The sequence below is a fragment of the Protomyctophum parallelum genome (genome assembly GCF_964188405.1).
Source record: "Protomyctophum parallelum genome assembly, chromosome: 7".
NCBI lineage: Eukaryota > Metazoa > Chordata > Actinopteri > Myctophiformes > Myctophidae > Protomyctophum > Protomyctophum parallelum.
Window position 1 is genome coordinate 35,012,139 of NC_139705.1, and position 16,533 is coordinate 35,028,671.

The window sequence follows — 16,533 nt, forward strand, 5'->3', positions numbered from 1 at the left end:
TATTTTCTTCCCATCACAGTACATTTGCACAATTTGTCATCTACATTTAATCTACGCTATTAGGATCAGTGGGTAAGTGCCGTTAATACAGCGCCTGGGAAGCAATTAGAGTCTTGCTCACGGACACATCAACACACAGACCAGATCCAGGGATGAACCGGGGACCTGTTCTGTTTCAGAATCAATACTTTATTTTTTTAAGGAATTTTATTGATGTTTTGTGGAACAAATGTATAATATCGTTGCTGTCGGTTTGAAACCACCTAACTCAATTTTTGAGTTTTTTCTTTTGCATAAATCAGTGCTAGAGCGTCGCAGACGTTTCAGAACAACGAGTGGCCCAGGAAATGGTTCTCCATTCATTTTCTCCATAGGCTTTTCCTAAAGTATTTATTTAAAGACGGTTACGCCGCGGACAAAGCCAACTCGGATCGTGACAAATCATGACAATGAACACAATGTTTTGGGCCGATCAAATAAATTATAAGAAGAAAAACAACAAAAAAAGTGTTGTAACCTGCTGTTTTTTCCTACTTTCTAATTATTTGTTTGGCCCAAAACATTGTGTCATGATTTGTCACGACAAGAGTTGGCTTTGTCCACGGCGTAAACGTCTTTAAATAAATACTTTCTTAAAAGTCTAAAAGGAAAATGAACGGCGATTTCTTTTCCGGGTCTCTCGAGGGGGCGGGACTGCGACGCTCTATAGAACACCATTTACGTCTGTGTGTTGTTTCGAAAATATTGAACCAATGAAAAGTAGTAAAAAGTGCCTCGGACAAAACCTCTGAACTCCATTGGACCCTCAAACTGTCTACTAAAGCAACTAAATCCACCACCTTTCCCCGGTTCATGGAAGTAATTGACAATATATAAAGTCACACCACCAACTTTGATGAGGCAGTATTGCTTTGTTTTCAAAATATATGGTTTTCTTCATTTCCTGATTTTCTTTGTTTTAATTATCTGAAAAATGAACATTTTGGAGTTTGGTGGTTTCTTCCCGACAGCAGAGATATAATAAAGTGACATTTCCCTGGATAGTTAACCAGCAACATTTACCATTTATTGCAAAAAAACTAAATTTCACAGAACATATCCTTATATAGAAAAATACATTCAGACAGCACACAGAGTCCTGAGACATGTGTCACAATAACTTTGTAAGGCATTTCACTGATAAGGAATGGGGTGTAGGGAGCCGAGTTCATCTAATACATGATTGCTCCTTGCTAAAACACCATTTGATCATTTTGACATGCAATACATGTTTGGGATAACAATATATACACAGTAAAATCCTCCTTGTTATTTACACTCAGTGTTAAATGAACACAGGATTTGACTGTGTAGTGCTCCATGAACAACAATGAACACATCTAACAAATCCAATGTGAAAGAAAAACGGATGAAGCCAAGGCTGAGAAAGGTATACAGTAAAATCAGCAGAGTGTACGAATAGAACCAGATGTACCCTTACAGGTCCATGTGGATACTTTGTACACCGCAAATGAACACAGAGGAATTCACTGTGCAGGTTCTATACTGTAGGGTTTTGGGCAACTCTGTCACGGAGAAATTGTCAGCACATTTCTTCTCTTGGAGTCTCGTCGAGGAAACGGCACAAAGCTCTTCACTTCTCGGAAAGATAACCCTGTGGATAAAAGTCAAAATAGTCTTAATCGATTGATTATTATTCATTATTACCGGTAGTCATTATTGGCCTTTGGCCAATCAGTTTTCTATTCTCAAACAAAAGCAGACTTCTAAACATTGTTATAATGGTCTTATTTTCATGCACATACTCGTCCACTCCTCAAGGGACAGTGTGGCGTTATCATGGCTGTCATCGTATGGCTGTGGTTCGGGGCAGTCCTCCGGGTCTCTCAGGCCATCAAAGAACGGATGCTCCATAGCCTGTTCAGCAGTGGGCCTCTGCTCCCCATCCAACACCAGCATCTTCTCCAGCAAATCCACAGCTAGATATTTCAAGACCACACATCGGTGTTAATTTGACAGCAGAAATGTAATCTTGAATAAGTCGACTAAATATCATAAGATTTAGTTGACTAAAATGTATTTTGGCAGGCCTTGATTGCATCGTAATACCTGATTTGTAGTCTGGCTAACGAAAACAGCCGATCTACAAGCTCACTGGCACTGTATTATAGAATGAGAATACATAAAGTGGGTTTTTTCTCCCTGCTCAGCACAATTAGACATCATTAACCATTAAGAGCAGGGAGATAGATTACTTAGTTACTTTATTGACACAAATGTATAAAACATAACTAGATAAAGTGCCCCTCGGGGCACAGGTCGACCTCCACCAGGGCAGGTCAGGTTGTGGCCTCCTGGTGGCGCTATAATAGGCCAATCTGAAAAGGGTGCCATTTCTTCTTACGCCTGGGATGGCAATTGGATGATTTGAGGCATTTTGTTCCAAAAATGTGTTTTGAAAAAATACACCTGTTGGTGGCGTTATAACAGGCCAATGTGAAAAGGGTGGGATATAATCCTCAGCCTAGTAGGAAAGTCCATGAAAGATTTCACGTAAATTGCACGCTGTGTTCATGATTTGAGGCGTTTTGTTCAAAACGGGCCAATACTGCAAACTTTGAAAGCCAATTAATCCTAATTGGCTTTCAAATATGAAATATCGGACAGATCCGGCTTGAACACATGACTATGTTTTTGGGTTTTTTGGGACAGAAACTGGAGCAGTAATATAAAAAAAAGTTTTTCAAAAGTCGGCCTCCTGGTGGCCGTTATGGAGAATACTGTATGGGGCAGAGGTTCATCGTTGGCATCCAGGGAGTGTGCATGCGGTGCCGGAGATATAGCTGGTAACAGACGGACTGACGCTCACACAAACACACACGGACAGAGTGCAAACACTTTGAATATGAAATATCTGACAGATGTGTCTTGAACACATGACTATAGAGATAGTGTGTAATGATGTGCGGGATTTTTGGACAGAATCTGGAGGAGTAATATATATATTATATATTATTATATATATATGTGTTTTTCAAAAGTCAGCCTCCTGGTGGCGCTATAACAGGCCGTTCTGGAAAATATGGGGCAGAGGTGCATCGTTGGCATCCAGGGAATGAAATGTGGCACCGACCAGGTTAATGGTGCCGGAGATTAGCTGGTAACAGATGGACGGAAGGACGCACACACACACACACACACACACACACACGGACGGACACACACACGGACGGAGTGCAAAACATACTCTCTCCCCATGCCTTCGGCCTGGTGGAAACAATAACAACCCCCCCATGGGGAACAGAGCAAATAGCAGAGCCCACTGGTGGTGCTAGGGAGGCAGGTGCATATCAACAGTCAAGGAACAAAAGACAGCAGGAGGAAGAACAGATACTGAGGTGAGCTTAAATAACATGGCAATTGGTCAGCTGATTGCCAGGTCAGCGTGTGATGTATGGGTCTTGCGTACTACCGTTGTAATAAGCATCTGTATCCAACCACATAAGCACAGTGTGTAACCTCTCGAGTATCTGCCTGAACCGACCTCGCAAGCTACAGATCATTTTTAACAGAACGTCTCTTTCTGTACAGGTATATTATTATGACCTCCTTGACCGTTTGTGACCATTTGTTGTTAGAAAACCTTTGATTTGACTTCCATCTAGTTCTCAAACATTATTATGTTATACCCTCAAACTGATATGTATAATGTATTTGGCCACAGACCCCCATCTGAATATAACTAAATAGACCCCCATACATGATTTGTGTTGTTAAAATGTTTCAATATTCTAAATGTTTCAAATTTCTTTGACACACACGATTCGTCACACATTCGGCTCTGGGGCATCATCTCGGGTGCCATCTTACAGGGAAGGCAGCTTCTGCTTGCGTCACAGAAGATTCCGCGTGCGTCACAGAGCGGAAGTTCGGTGGGCCAATCAGAGGCGGGACTCCCTCTTTTCCAGAGGCACTTGCTTTTGCAATGTAAACGTTTTTCCTCAAGCCAATAAAGCTCCTATAAATTGGATTTTTTGCAACTTATTGTTTTTATTGTCATTGTCATCATTGTATATTTTAATTGGATTTAAGTCCCGGGCCGCGCTGTGATGTGATTAGCCAGTCGACACTTGAGTGGCAGCGTTCCTTCCGCACTTCCGGCGCACTTCTTGAGGGCGGAAGTCTTCCCTGTGAGACAGGTCGCTCCAAAAACAAGAACTGCAGCGGCGATTAAGGCATCTAGGTTATTATATCCATGGTCTAGACTAGAGTAGACGCTAGGTTCACAAAAGAACACATTGACTAAACGTGGAAACGAGGCCCCACACACACACAGTGCAAGGCTACACTGAATTCATTCTTAGTTTTGCGCCGGTGTTGCACATGAAAAATTACTGATCTATAAAACAGGCCGTTGTTGACTGGCATATACAATTTAACTGCAAAAAATAGAGGTGGTCGTCCTACTCTTCTGACTTTGTTTCGATAGAACAGTGTAGATTGACAGGAAACGGGAATAGAGTCGGGGAGTGACACGTAGCAAATTGGTCTGTCTGGCTCAGGAAACAAAACAGGGACTTGCTGCCAGGCTGCATCAGAGCCATGTAGTATGCGCCTTAACCACTCGGCCATCTGCACCCCAATTCGTACTCTTCCTTTGAGAAATGTAGACCTATTGGTGTCAGACAGGTAAGTAGCACTACCTGAAGCTCAAAAGCACAATATTTCCCCATGTCAGTGGTAGATGTTTGGGCTCTCATGCGGAAGAGCCGGGTTGTCCCGGATAAGACATAAAAGTTACGGATTACAGCTTTCACTACATTTTTTACACTGAATGTACCCTCTCCAGCTAAGTGAAGATTCAAATTAAGAGTGGCTCAATCATGTTAAGAAAACGGTCTTGAACTTACCCTGGGAACTAGCCCTTGGGAACAACGTTGAGAAGTCCTTCCTGGGAAAACGAGGGAGAGACTTGATGTAACTTTTGGCCTGTTTCAGAAAGAACAAATTTGACCAGAGTTTGAATTTGTATACTGTAGTTGTTCAAATGCAAGTGAAAGACAGCCCAGTCATTAACAACCCCATGACAGTTATATCTTACATGATCATTTGATTTAGCTCATAACAATAAATACGCCTGAATATTTGTAGCAGAACAGTGGAAAGAAATGACTTGTGGTCATTACCTCTGGGCTGTCCAGCTTCTCTGTGAACTCTGGCCCAGGTACACCTGTCACTTTCATGATCTGTGTTAACTGATCCATGTCTGATAGCAAAGGGGTTACAGTTAAAGAGAGTTTAACGAGACCTGTGATCATAAACATGCTGTTAACATGTAGTTCAATGAACATGCATTTTTCTGGATGCGCTTGCTAACGATTATCTGGCCTTCAGAAAGAAGGAATGTGGGCAAAAAACAAGGGAGATGAAAGGATACAGTCCTTCCCTTTGAAAAGGGTTTTTCCATTGATCATCTCTGCCATGATACAGCCCACAGACCAGATATCCACTGGGGGAAAAGAAAAAAGAACAACCATGACAAACCAAACAGAATGCACATCATAAAAGGCAATGTAAATAGATATGGACTCCTGACGGAAAGCTGTGTGGTACCGATGTTACTCGGTACAAGGTAAAATCTTGTTAATTTATCCATTTGTAACTCTGAGATTGTACAAAGGTAATCAACTTTACTAGACTCTTATTAAGGTCCCCACACACTGAGCGCGTTTTTCTGATTTTTAGTGGCATTTCTCCATCGGTTTTCTGAAAAACGCTTCCACTTGGCCATCTGCACCTCAATTCGTACTATTCCTTTGAGAAATTTAGACCTATTGGTGTCAGACAGGTAAGTAGCACTACCTGAAGCTCAAAAGCACAATATTTCCCCATGTCAGTGGTAGATGTTTGGGCTCTCATGCGGAAGAGCCGGGTTTGAATCCCGAATAAGACATAAAGGTTACGGATTACAGCTTTCACTACATTTACACTGAATGTACCCTCTCCAGCTAAGTGAATATTCAAATTAAGAGTGTGCAACCACCTTTACGGTTACATTTGTACACTCTCAGAGTTAAATGATTTTAGTGTACAAACAAATCAGAGTACTGAGTAGGAATGAGGAAAGAGGGTGTATAGCATTAGCAGAGAAACAATAATCTATTGTGCAATACAGTGTAACACAGCATACAGACTAGAGTGATTAATGAGGAATATGATCCAGCAAGGGACATAAACTTGCCTTGGTTGCTGTCTATGCAACATTCCCCGTTTACATTATTTACAGCATTATAATGAAAACAGCATTAATAACTCCCATGAAAGTCAGCTTTCTATACTTGCACAGGTGCAGTATGTGATTCTAGAGAACCACCATTACCATTGCTATTCCATTCTAAGTGATGAAGAGGGTTTCACATTGTTCACAAGTGCTAGACTTGCACAACTTGCTGAACCTATAAAAGGTGATGTTTGCGCCTTAAACTTTACATCAAGGACTCTAGGGATTTAAGTCATAAAAGTTACAACATTGACTCCCTATAGTGACGATGTTTTTGTGGCGTTAACAGTTAGACCAATGGCATAAGCCAACACGACAGTGAGAATGGAAGTGAGAATGCGTAACAGCTATGATTGTCTTGCCGGTCTGCGTGTAGTGCATCCAGTTTAGAATGACCTCGGGTGCCCGGTACCAACGCGTCACCACATAGCCCGTCATCTCAGCATCTGTACTGCGAGCCAACCCAAAGTCCAAGATCTGCAATAACAAGAAACTATTTCATTGTGATCTTGGACATTTTTCTCTCTCTGCAAATCACAGATTTCTTCAGGGCACAAACCTTTAACTCGCAGTCTTGATTTACAGCCAAGTTTCCAGGCTTTAGATCCTGTCCAAACGAGAAGATGAGATGAGTCACATCTAGTACAAAGTAGTGTGTATGCCCTGTGCCTTGTACAAAGTGAGATCTTAATGTTCAGTACTTGAGTGAGGTGATTGTAGAGAGTACTTGAGGTGACTGCAGTTTAAAACGGTTTTGTTTTTTTAACAACTTCAAACTTTGACATAGGAATACAACAGTTAATTGAACTAATATAAAACAATACTGCAATATGCCTTGCTACAAGCACGCCATCAACACACACACACACACACACACACACACACACACACACACACACACACACACACACACACACACACACACACACACACACACACACACACACACACACACACACACACACACACACACACACACACACCCCTTTGGCTATATATCATAATAGACATTTTGTCTGTAAATTTCGATTTAACCTTTGTTAAAATGTTAAAGTCAATAAAATGTCACCGAACATACCGGAGTAAACATTATTGCATGGTTAATACAGTAAGGTCATGAACATTTGAATTTAGTTCACAAATCAATCTTTTCTACACAATGCAATAATGCAACAATAGCCAATATTACAACAACAACAAAAAAAACAATCATGAAATACAAATATTGAGTTGTACTGTATCTGAAGCAAGTTTCAAGTCTCTGCAAGTTACCTTACTGAAATGAATGGAAACTAATGATTCAAACATCAAACAAACCACGGCATGCTTTGGAAAATGGTCAATAGTAATGTCAAATTTGCCAAGTGTCATAGACAATGATCTAAAAATGCCAGAGTAGACCACAGGGAATGGTCCTTTTAATCAAGTCTTCCGCAATGGAGCAATCCAGCCACAATATTCCCTACGTATAACACACACACATGGGCACTGCTAGTCCAGGACATGTCCTAACTCACAGAGTCATAGATCAGAGTCTACTCATCTTACCTGTTAGGGCAGGGTTAGGAATGATTCAATAACAATGAATGACAAATTAAAACAACACAGTCACACCTGTGTAATGCAAGTAACAGAGAATAAAGAGCAATGTCTACAACACAACATAAGCCTACAGAAAATGAACAAACCCTGGTTAGTTGTGCCAGGCAAATGTAAAGCTATTGTGGAGTCTTATCGAGTCAGACTTTTTGAGAAATGTCTCAAAGGTGTACACACAAGTGAAGACAGACATGGCAACATTTCTCCAAGCTGCATTGATGCCTGGTTTTTGCTAGGTTGCACAGTGTTCCGCACCAAAAATTGCAGATTTAAAAGCTCACAACATAAATCTGTGCGACTCCAACTTGCAACTAAGTATAAATAATCACCCTTTACTCTCACTTACCCTGTGGATGATGCCAGCCTTGTGAATGTACTGCAGAGAAGGAGACACAACAGGACATTTTTGGTTGTTGTTGCAGAGAGAGATTGACAACATGCCAAAATGAGTACAGTACTTTTATTCTGGCAGGTTAACGCAAATTCATCATTATATTAGATTATTTTTTTTTAAAGGACTTTGTTTGGTGCTATCACTTGTGTTTGACTGTACCCTGTAGCCGTTTATACATTCTGTCTAATAATAAACTATTCAATCAATCAATCATATCACAATTATACAACACAACACAATAACAGAAAATATAATACATAAATCAAAATAAAATGCACATACCGGTAACAAAAATTGTTCAATAAATGATATACGAACATGTGTGTTAATGTTTCCACGTACAGTCTAGACTAGAGAGAACGTGACCGAACTGCGTGTAAGGTCCGTTATGACAGTGATGATGCCATTTACTGACTCAGATGCCCTACACATGAACCCGTACATATGGTTATGTAGCACATCATATTATAATAAAGTCCACTGTGTACTTGAAGAAGGGCACATGATTAATGCTTGCCCACTCTAAACACTAAACTGAGGATTAGTCACCCTACTGTATGTACAGCCGAACCAGGAGGTGAGTGCTTGGCTCGAGGACTTTGCATTCACTAAAGAAATACATTCATCTGTGCACTTTTCTGGCATTAAACAATAATCCATTTCATAAGGCACATGCATCTGGTGTGACTGCATCATAAGATTTGTATTAGTTCTAGATTTTCCCCAGAATGTATGTATCAGACCAGATTTGCATACTGTGAAAGAAGTAAATAAATGTGAAGTAAATAAATGTGGTGCTTCTGGGGACTTCTGGAGACTAGCCCTCATGGGCTAGTCTCATTTAAGTTTTTTTGATTTTCAGACTTTGCCTTTGTGAGAGGCCAGCTGTAGCAGCTTACCCTGAGTCCACACAGCATCTGGTATACCAGGAACTGAACTCTGTCTTCAGACAGATGTCCTCGCACCTTGGACAGGTCAGTAAACATGTATGGCATTACCAAGTAGCTGTGGAGACGGGGTTGAGAGAGAATGAGCGAAAGGGACAGAAAGAAATAGACAAAAGAGAGGAAATGGAGATAAATGACCAGAATAACAAATAATGGAACCCAGAAACATTGAGCTTGAAGTTGGGTTATCATCACTAGTACTTTTATGTACTGTATAAGACAGTAGACACAGCATAAATATTAACAGCAGTTAAATTATTAAAGCTGTCATTTATTGCATAATTATGACACAGAGACCACTAAAGACCCTAAAGCCTGCATCTGTTCCTCTGTCTCATATACAGTACACTCTCTGATATGTCCATATTATCTTGGGATCCAACAGTCATGCACTGACTGTTCCTCCATTTTGCAGTAATATGAGAAGTCACAGTTCCTCAACAAATCTGGTTTTTATCTAGAATCAGGGTTGGCCTACATGGGAGTAAAATGTGTTCAACTACTGAACTGCATATGGTGTCAGTAGAAAACCCATCTTGATTTCAACACCATGGTCCTTCTGCCAAAGAAAGGCTTCACATTCACATCATACTGTGTAGAACCATCTAAAGTTCTAAACTGTGTAGATGGTTGTGACACTATAAATTATTACCATTGCTCTGATGAGACAATTGAGAAGCCTGTGACACTAATAGAACAGGTAACCTGAACCTGTGGATAGCAGGACTATTGTTTGGTTAGCAAAACTGGAAACCGGCTTCCCAAGAATTAAGGCTCTGCAGTGGCCTTTACTTCAGGCCGATACTATTAGCTACATATCATCAAAGCCAGCCATTACCTCTGCCTGAGGGATTTTTCTGTCATGGTGTGTGTGTGTGTGTGTGTGTGTGTGTGTGTGTGTGTGTGTGTGTGTGTGTGTGTGTGTGTGTGCGTGTGTGTGTGTGTGTGTGTGTGTTCAATACTACTCACAAATCGTGGAAATCATCAAGGCCGGAGGCAGGTGTGAACACATCTACAAGTCCTATCACCTGATGGGAAAGACAAACCAAGGTGAGGGATATTGGGCTGTGTGGCTGTCAGTATCAGTGACATGGTAACAGGCCAGGGAGGGGCGAATGTTTCATATCGCCATATTCGAGGCGTGGATCACAAATGTGTATTTCATCTCGGGGAGTCAATAATGATTGCGTAAGCCACTTGTGAAGGAAGTGAGGACGGGAAGTCAGTTAAAATAAATTAAATTAAAATGGTGTTAAAGGATTTGGTACTGTGTGATGGCGTCCGTGTACTGCAGCAGTGGTCTACTCACGTTCACATGCTTCATGTGTTTGAGCAGCCTGAGCTCCCTGTAGGCCCTCTTGGCAAATATCTCTGACTGAAAGGGCCTATGAAGCTTCTTGATGGCCACTTTCTCATTGGTCTTGTCGTTTACTACTGATGAACTGAGAGACATACAATAGCTCATATAAAACATTGGCACTGCAAAGGAGGCCACCCACAAGTCAAGCACTTTGCAACATTGTACAATAAAATACAATGTATGAAAGAGTAGGCTATCGACAGTCCAGAGGAAGAAAACGTTTCTTTTCAGAAGTTGATGGGGAGTTAAAATCAGACAAATCTAATCAGATTAATTTAAATGCATACTAACACATTGAGTGATGAATATAAAAATAAGTAGCCTATAATGAATGACATTTAAAACAATTCTGACAGAAAATATTTAACCTGTCAGCACTGCAGAAAGCCGTTGGAAGAGAATTGCCTTGTGAGTGTTAGTGATCATGCACAAATTGAAACCATATCCTCCTCGACCACATCATTTTCACACAGCAAACTATGCATACTGTATACACAGTACGTAGACAGTCAATTCTATATGCAGCTTGGAAAGCCTGGTGAGGCGAGGTTAATATGCAGCAACCAACGCGTGTCTGTGTGTGTGACAGTGATGTCACCATAGTTTACAGCCTTTCATAGCAGAGTGGAGGACGTACTGGATACATTGTAAATAAAGGCCCACTGTAACTCTATCAGGCTTCGATCGCTGTATTCCTTTCACAGCGATCCCAGGACCCAACTAAAAACCCGAACCCCGTTTTTAAAAGTGCAACGTAATAAAGCGACGATCAGCGACTTACCACACGGAGCCGTACGCTCCCGTCCCGATCTGTTTTAATCGCGTGTATTTCTCTGGTACTTCCCACACTGTCTTGTTGATCTCCTCACGGGAAAACACAGCCTCCCGAGCTTCCATGTCTGACATGATTCTAGCCTATGAATATGAAACACCGCACGGCGCCGACTAGACCTCTCTGTCTTTCTCTCCACCTCCTCCTACGCTTTTTAGCAAATCACTTGCATGAAAAAGGTCACACAGCATGTAGTGTCTCTGCACTCCTGTCACTCAGATCAGATGAAGAAGACCATAGGGTGACGTGAGCATTTCTACGTTCTACAACTGCAACACAAACCACTCTGGTGTTTATGATCAGATTCAACCTTCAAGTGCTGATAAACACTCTAAAAGACGTAATTACAGCCCCCGGGTGTCGAGGCTCCTGCTGGCAGAACCAGAAATCTTTCTTGACTCTTGCCTGCTGAAACATGTCAGTGAGTCTGAGAGTTGTTCACTCCCACACATGGAAGGTAGGTGGTACTCGATAGCCAATAGCCTGTTTTATGAATCGGAACTCTGATCTGGACTCTGGAACAGAGCTATATCAGAACAAAAGCACCAGAACGGCATGGGATGAAATCAATCAAGTAATGGTTCAAATTAATTGCTCTTTCGAATTAATTCGAACCATACTTGATTGATTTCATGCCATGGCCCATGTGTGTGTGCAATATGCTTTTGACATAATTGGTAATTCCATAAATCTCACAAAAATAGGAAGCATAATTCCTCTGTGATTTGAGGTAGGCTACTCTTTTTTTGTCTGTCAAGAGTAATGTGATTAAAATGTGCACCCATGCAATGTAGCAGTTTATTTCAAAGTAGCCTACATGTGCAACAATATTAAACATACTGTAACGGTCAAAGTCAAAGACAGTCATATATAGATTACCCCCCCTCTCTCTCTGGCTACAAGGAAGAAGTAAGAATGAACACAAGTAAAGGCATCAAAATATACTTACAGTTACAGTACCAAAGTACTATGTATTTTTCTTACAACGTTTTTGAAAATATAGCAAAGATCTAAAAGTTCACAACACATGGTATTGTGATGTGTTGTGAGCTTGTAGATTTGCTACAGTATTTTCAAAAGATGAGCCACTTTTTTTGCCATGGAAGCAAGACAAAATGAGATGGCAGTAAAATCTTAACATCTACCCTTATTTTCAGTAAGTATTTCAGTCTTCTGTCATTTGAAATGATGAGTAAGCATCTATGACAAAGGGCCATGAAAATATGACTTACCATATTAAAAACAAAGTGGTCATGTGGCTCAATTTTAGGTAAGGGGTAAGTTGAACCACAGGATATTTTAATGTTAAAAGCTTAAACTTGAACAGATAATGTATTTACTATAATGTATTTACTTTTCCCTTTTGCAAGTACTCTTAATTATTTGGCACGAGGTACAGTCAGACATTAAGGCTAAAGGGATAACACAAAAACATCGAGGAGTCCTGCATGGGGACTTGTTTCCTTTGTGGTCCTATGTATTCAATTCATCAACATAGTATTAACAAAAGAACACATATCATCAACAAATGCAAAACACTATACGGTATGTATGTAAAGTAAACGTTGGTAGTGAATGACATGGGCTTTCAATGGGAAACTTGCATTTACCTCCCCTTGTGATCTCCTGATGAATGGTTTTAAGGGATCACTGTGGAGTAGAAGTACTGGTTGCGGTCGCTTATACGGTACCAAGTACAGGTATGTGACAGGGAGACCATGCTGTGTTGAATAAGCTTGTGATCACCCACTTAGCTCCATAAGAGGCTAACACATAAGCATATTTTCAAAAGTAGGCCTAACTATTGATTCATCAGTAACATATTGTTTGCGTTTTATCGGATCATTGGAAGCTGATATAGTTTGAGGCTTGGCTAGCTGTGTTATTAAACTAGCTCTGTCTCTGTGGATTCTATAATATAAACACAGGCACAGTGTTTATATTAAGTCAGTTTCTCCATTCACTTACTGAGCTGTTCCATGTGACTCAAGATTCAAGAACATTTATTGATACAGTGTTATATACATAAGATACTAAAATTGGGCATCGGATCTTCAACATTGCAGCAACAGGAGAACATTTTATTTATATATTTGAATGTGTGTGTGTGTGTGTGTGTGTGTGTGTGTGTGTGTGTGTGTGTGTGTGTGTGTGTGTGTGTGTGTGCTGGTGTGTGTGCGTGTACATGTACATGTGTGTGTGTGTGTGTGTGTGTGTGTGTGTGTGTGTGTGTGTGTGTGTGTGTGTGCGCGTGCGTGCATATACATGCGTCCATGTGTGCGTGTGTGTGTGTGTGTGTGTGTGTCTGAGATGTTAGTGTTTATTGTTCATAAGCCTGGTTTGCCTGGTGGAAAAAGCTGTCTCAGAGCCTGCTGATCCTACATGGTCCCACTGCTTGTACTTGCCAGCTCATAGCAGCTGAAACAGTCCATGCAGGATGGAGTGGTTGGAGTCTTTGACAGTCCTATATACTGACTGTTGCACAGTATATGCTGGATGGATGGATGCTCCACTCAGTACCCTCATGAATACCAAACGAGTCGCCCCTTTACCAACTCGCCCTGGGCGTACAGCCGGCGGAGCCGCGGAACAGCATGGCCTGGTATTCCTAAAGTAACCTAAGTAAATTATTTTTAAATGGTTATACCTAACCTTATTTATTCCTAACCTTAACCTCAGTAAAACTATGCCTAAACCTAACCCTATACCTAAACTTAACCCCAGTAAAACTGTGCCTAACCCTAAACTTATTTCTAACCTTATTCTCAGTAAAACACAATAAAGAATACAAGAATCGCGGCACCGAGTGGTCGGCGTGAGGTCAGCGGAAAACAATCGAGGGGCGACATAATGGTTTAGGGCTGACCGTACCTGATACCACCCTCATGACCCTCTGCAGTGCTTGCAGTGGTGATGCATCCTAGCCTCGCGTTGCGATACTAATATCGCAGGCTAGATGCATCCAGTTAGGATGCTCTCGGTGGTGCCTTTTGTTTGTGGACACACTCTGAGCCACACGTATAAAATGCACTTTTTGGCCAGAAAAGGATTTTATTTTCACCATTTTATTTAATCACCAAAGTTGGAGCTGCATGTGCGTGGCCACGTCACGTGGGCACATGGAGTAGAAGAGGGGGGTCAGGGGATCAGGACACAGATGATTGTTAGAGCCCGTCCTCATCACCTCGTATGCACATGGGTCAGGTTAGGGTTGAATCTTAGGTCCCTGAGCTTACTGTACACAGTCTGGAGAGTACAGTACTATGGTGTTACTGTACATATTGAGTTTACAAACGGCATTCTCACTTAGGTGGGTGTGGAGTTGTTGTTGTTGAGGGTCCAGGGTGGGCAGTAACATGCTACAAATGAGCTCTTTTAACATTCTTCTTAAAGCATATGGGAGTGAGAGCAATAGAATAAAAAAATGTTACCACGCTTGAGTTTCAGCACCGGAATAATGGTGGGTGATTTGAAGCAGGAGAGGATTCCACACACACAGGGAACAGGAAAGGTTAAATGTGTCCGTGAAGACCTGAACACACCAGCCAGCCGTACCATGCACGCTCTGCTCATGTCAGTGGCGGCGGCGGTGGTGGGGGGGCTCCCTCCAGGAAATTGGTGTTAATAACCTTGAAACGGGGGTCAAAACTATTCAGCTCATCTGGGAGAGAGGCAGCGCAGTGACATTAGCTGCACAGCTATATCTTCTTTTACTTTGCTGCTTTCAACCTGGGGTCCCTCAATTAAGCTCATAATGTGACACATTATGAACTTAATGTGTCTTATCTTATTTTTTTTTTACACAATGTGTAAATTCCATGTCCTTACCATGTCCTAAGCACATTGAGTCGTCACTTGTCGTGTGAAATGTGCTATATAAATGAGCTTGCCCTGACTTGACTTGAGGCTACGGTAAAGTCAGTACTGCTGTACAGGGCTGAGACATGGACACATCACAGAAGAAAAAAGCTCTGGACGGTGGCCACACAGCGATGCCACGAATGCCCACGCTGGCGGGGCACTGTGTCAGGCATCAGGAACTATAGGCAAGAAAACTGACACTGTGGGAGCCAACCCAAGGCACAACTAAGAAGGCATAGAGACGCACCACCTACGTAGACGCAATGCAACCTGACAGCTAGCAACGCTGCTGAGCTCAATACCCTAATGCTGGATAGGAGGGTGTGCAGCGATCCAGGAGTCCAGGCTAGTCTGCACTCTAGTATCACATCGCATCATGTTCAAACCCTGGTCCCCTGTGCAAGTGCTACAATTTTGTCCTCTGATCTATAGTCTATAGAGCACACCTACTTACACAGTAGAGAAAGAGAATCTTGACCTTCTGACTTCTAACGAGTATAGTTGTCATAGCCTAAGCCTACCACTAATCACACTTGTGTTAGTTATATTGCACATAGTCTACAATAAAGATTGGTCAAAACAACGTTTTATTCATAGACAAAATAAAGTTACATTGTGAGGCGAGGACAGTCCTGTCCAAATACATTTCTGCCTGGCCAAAATCCATACACTGAGAAAAAAAGAGAGGTCAAACATCAGACCTGAGAACTATTAGTGGACAGCTGATTGGCCGTTGCGGTAGAGCATGACCCTCAATCACCCATTGGAATGCAAATGCATGCCTTTCAGCATTAATGTAGCCTACTTGTCTGGCAGGTATATCTCTTTGAAAACCTTTAGTGCAGGGGGGGACACGCCCCTGGTCCCTGCCACATACTATGTGGGCCATTACCACTTTGCTGTGTGTCACTCTTCTTGCTGTAATACGTTTCAAAACCGTTTAGCTGCTGTGATAGCTCTGCAGAGTTTTATTTTCCTCCGCTTTGTCTCCGGAGGCTGTAGGCTACTTAATGAGCAGGAATGTCTCCGGAGGCTGTAGGCTACGTAATGAGCAGGAATGGTGATATTGTAGAACAAGTGCAAACAACGGTCCATTAAAGTGGCCGCCTGTTCTGCAGGATGCAAACGAGAATAGAAATGTATTAATTTATATTGTAATAAACCGTGGGTGGGCTCAATAAGGAATAACGACTTTTAATGATAGGAACAGTCCTTTATTTGGCTCTGTAAAGCACACATGCAAAAAAACAAAAATGCAAC

At 41.6% G+C, this 16,533-nt stretch overlaps 1 protein-coding gene across 1 annotated transcript; it reads right to left on the reverse strand.

Annotated features, from left to right (window-relative positions):
* Window positions 1-1,044: 1,044 nt before the first annotated feature.
* mapk13 (mitogen-activated protein kinase 13) lies at window positions 1,045-11,773 on the reverse strand. The gene is made up of 12 exons (XM_083770203.1): window positions 11,362-11,773; window positions 10,530-10,662; window positions 10,190-10,248; window positions 9,173-9,278; window positions 8,226-8,255; window positions 6,840-6,887; window positions 6,643-6,757; window positions 5,438-5,509; window positions 5,187-5,266; window positions 4,911-4,989; window positions 1,806-1,979; window positions 1,045-1,654 (listed from the first exon to the last, which is right to left on the reverse strand). The coding sequence occupies exons 1-12, from the start codon at window positions 11,484-11,486 to the stop codon at window positions 1,569-1,571; spliced, it is 1,107 nt and encodes a 368-aa protein (XP_083626329.1). The 5' UTR covers window positions 11,487-11,773; the 3' UTR covers window positions 1,045-1,568.
* Window positions 11,774-16,533: the final 4,760 nt, after the last annotated feature.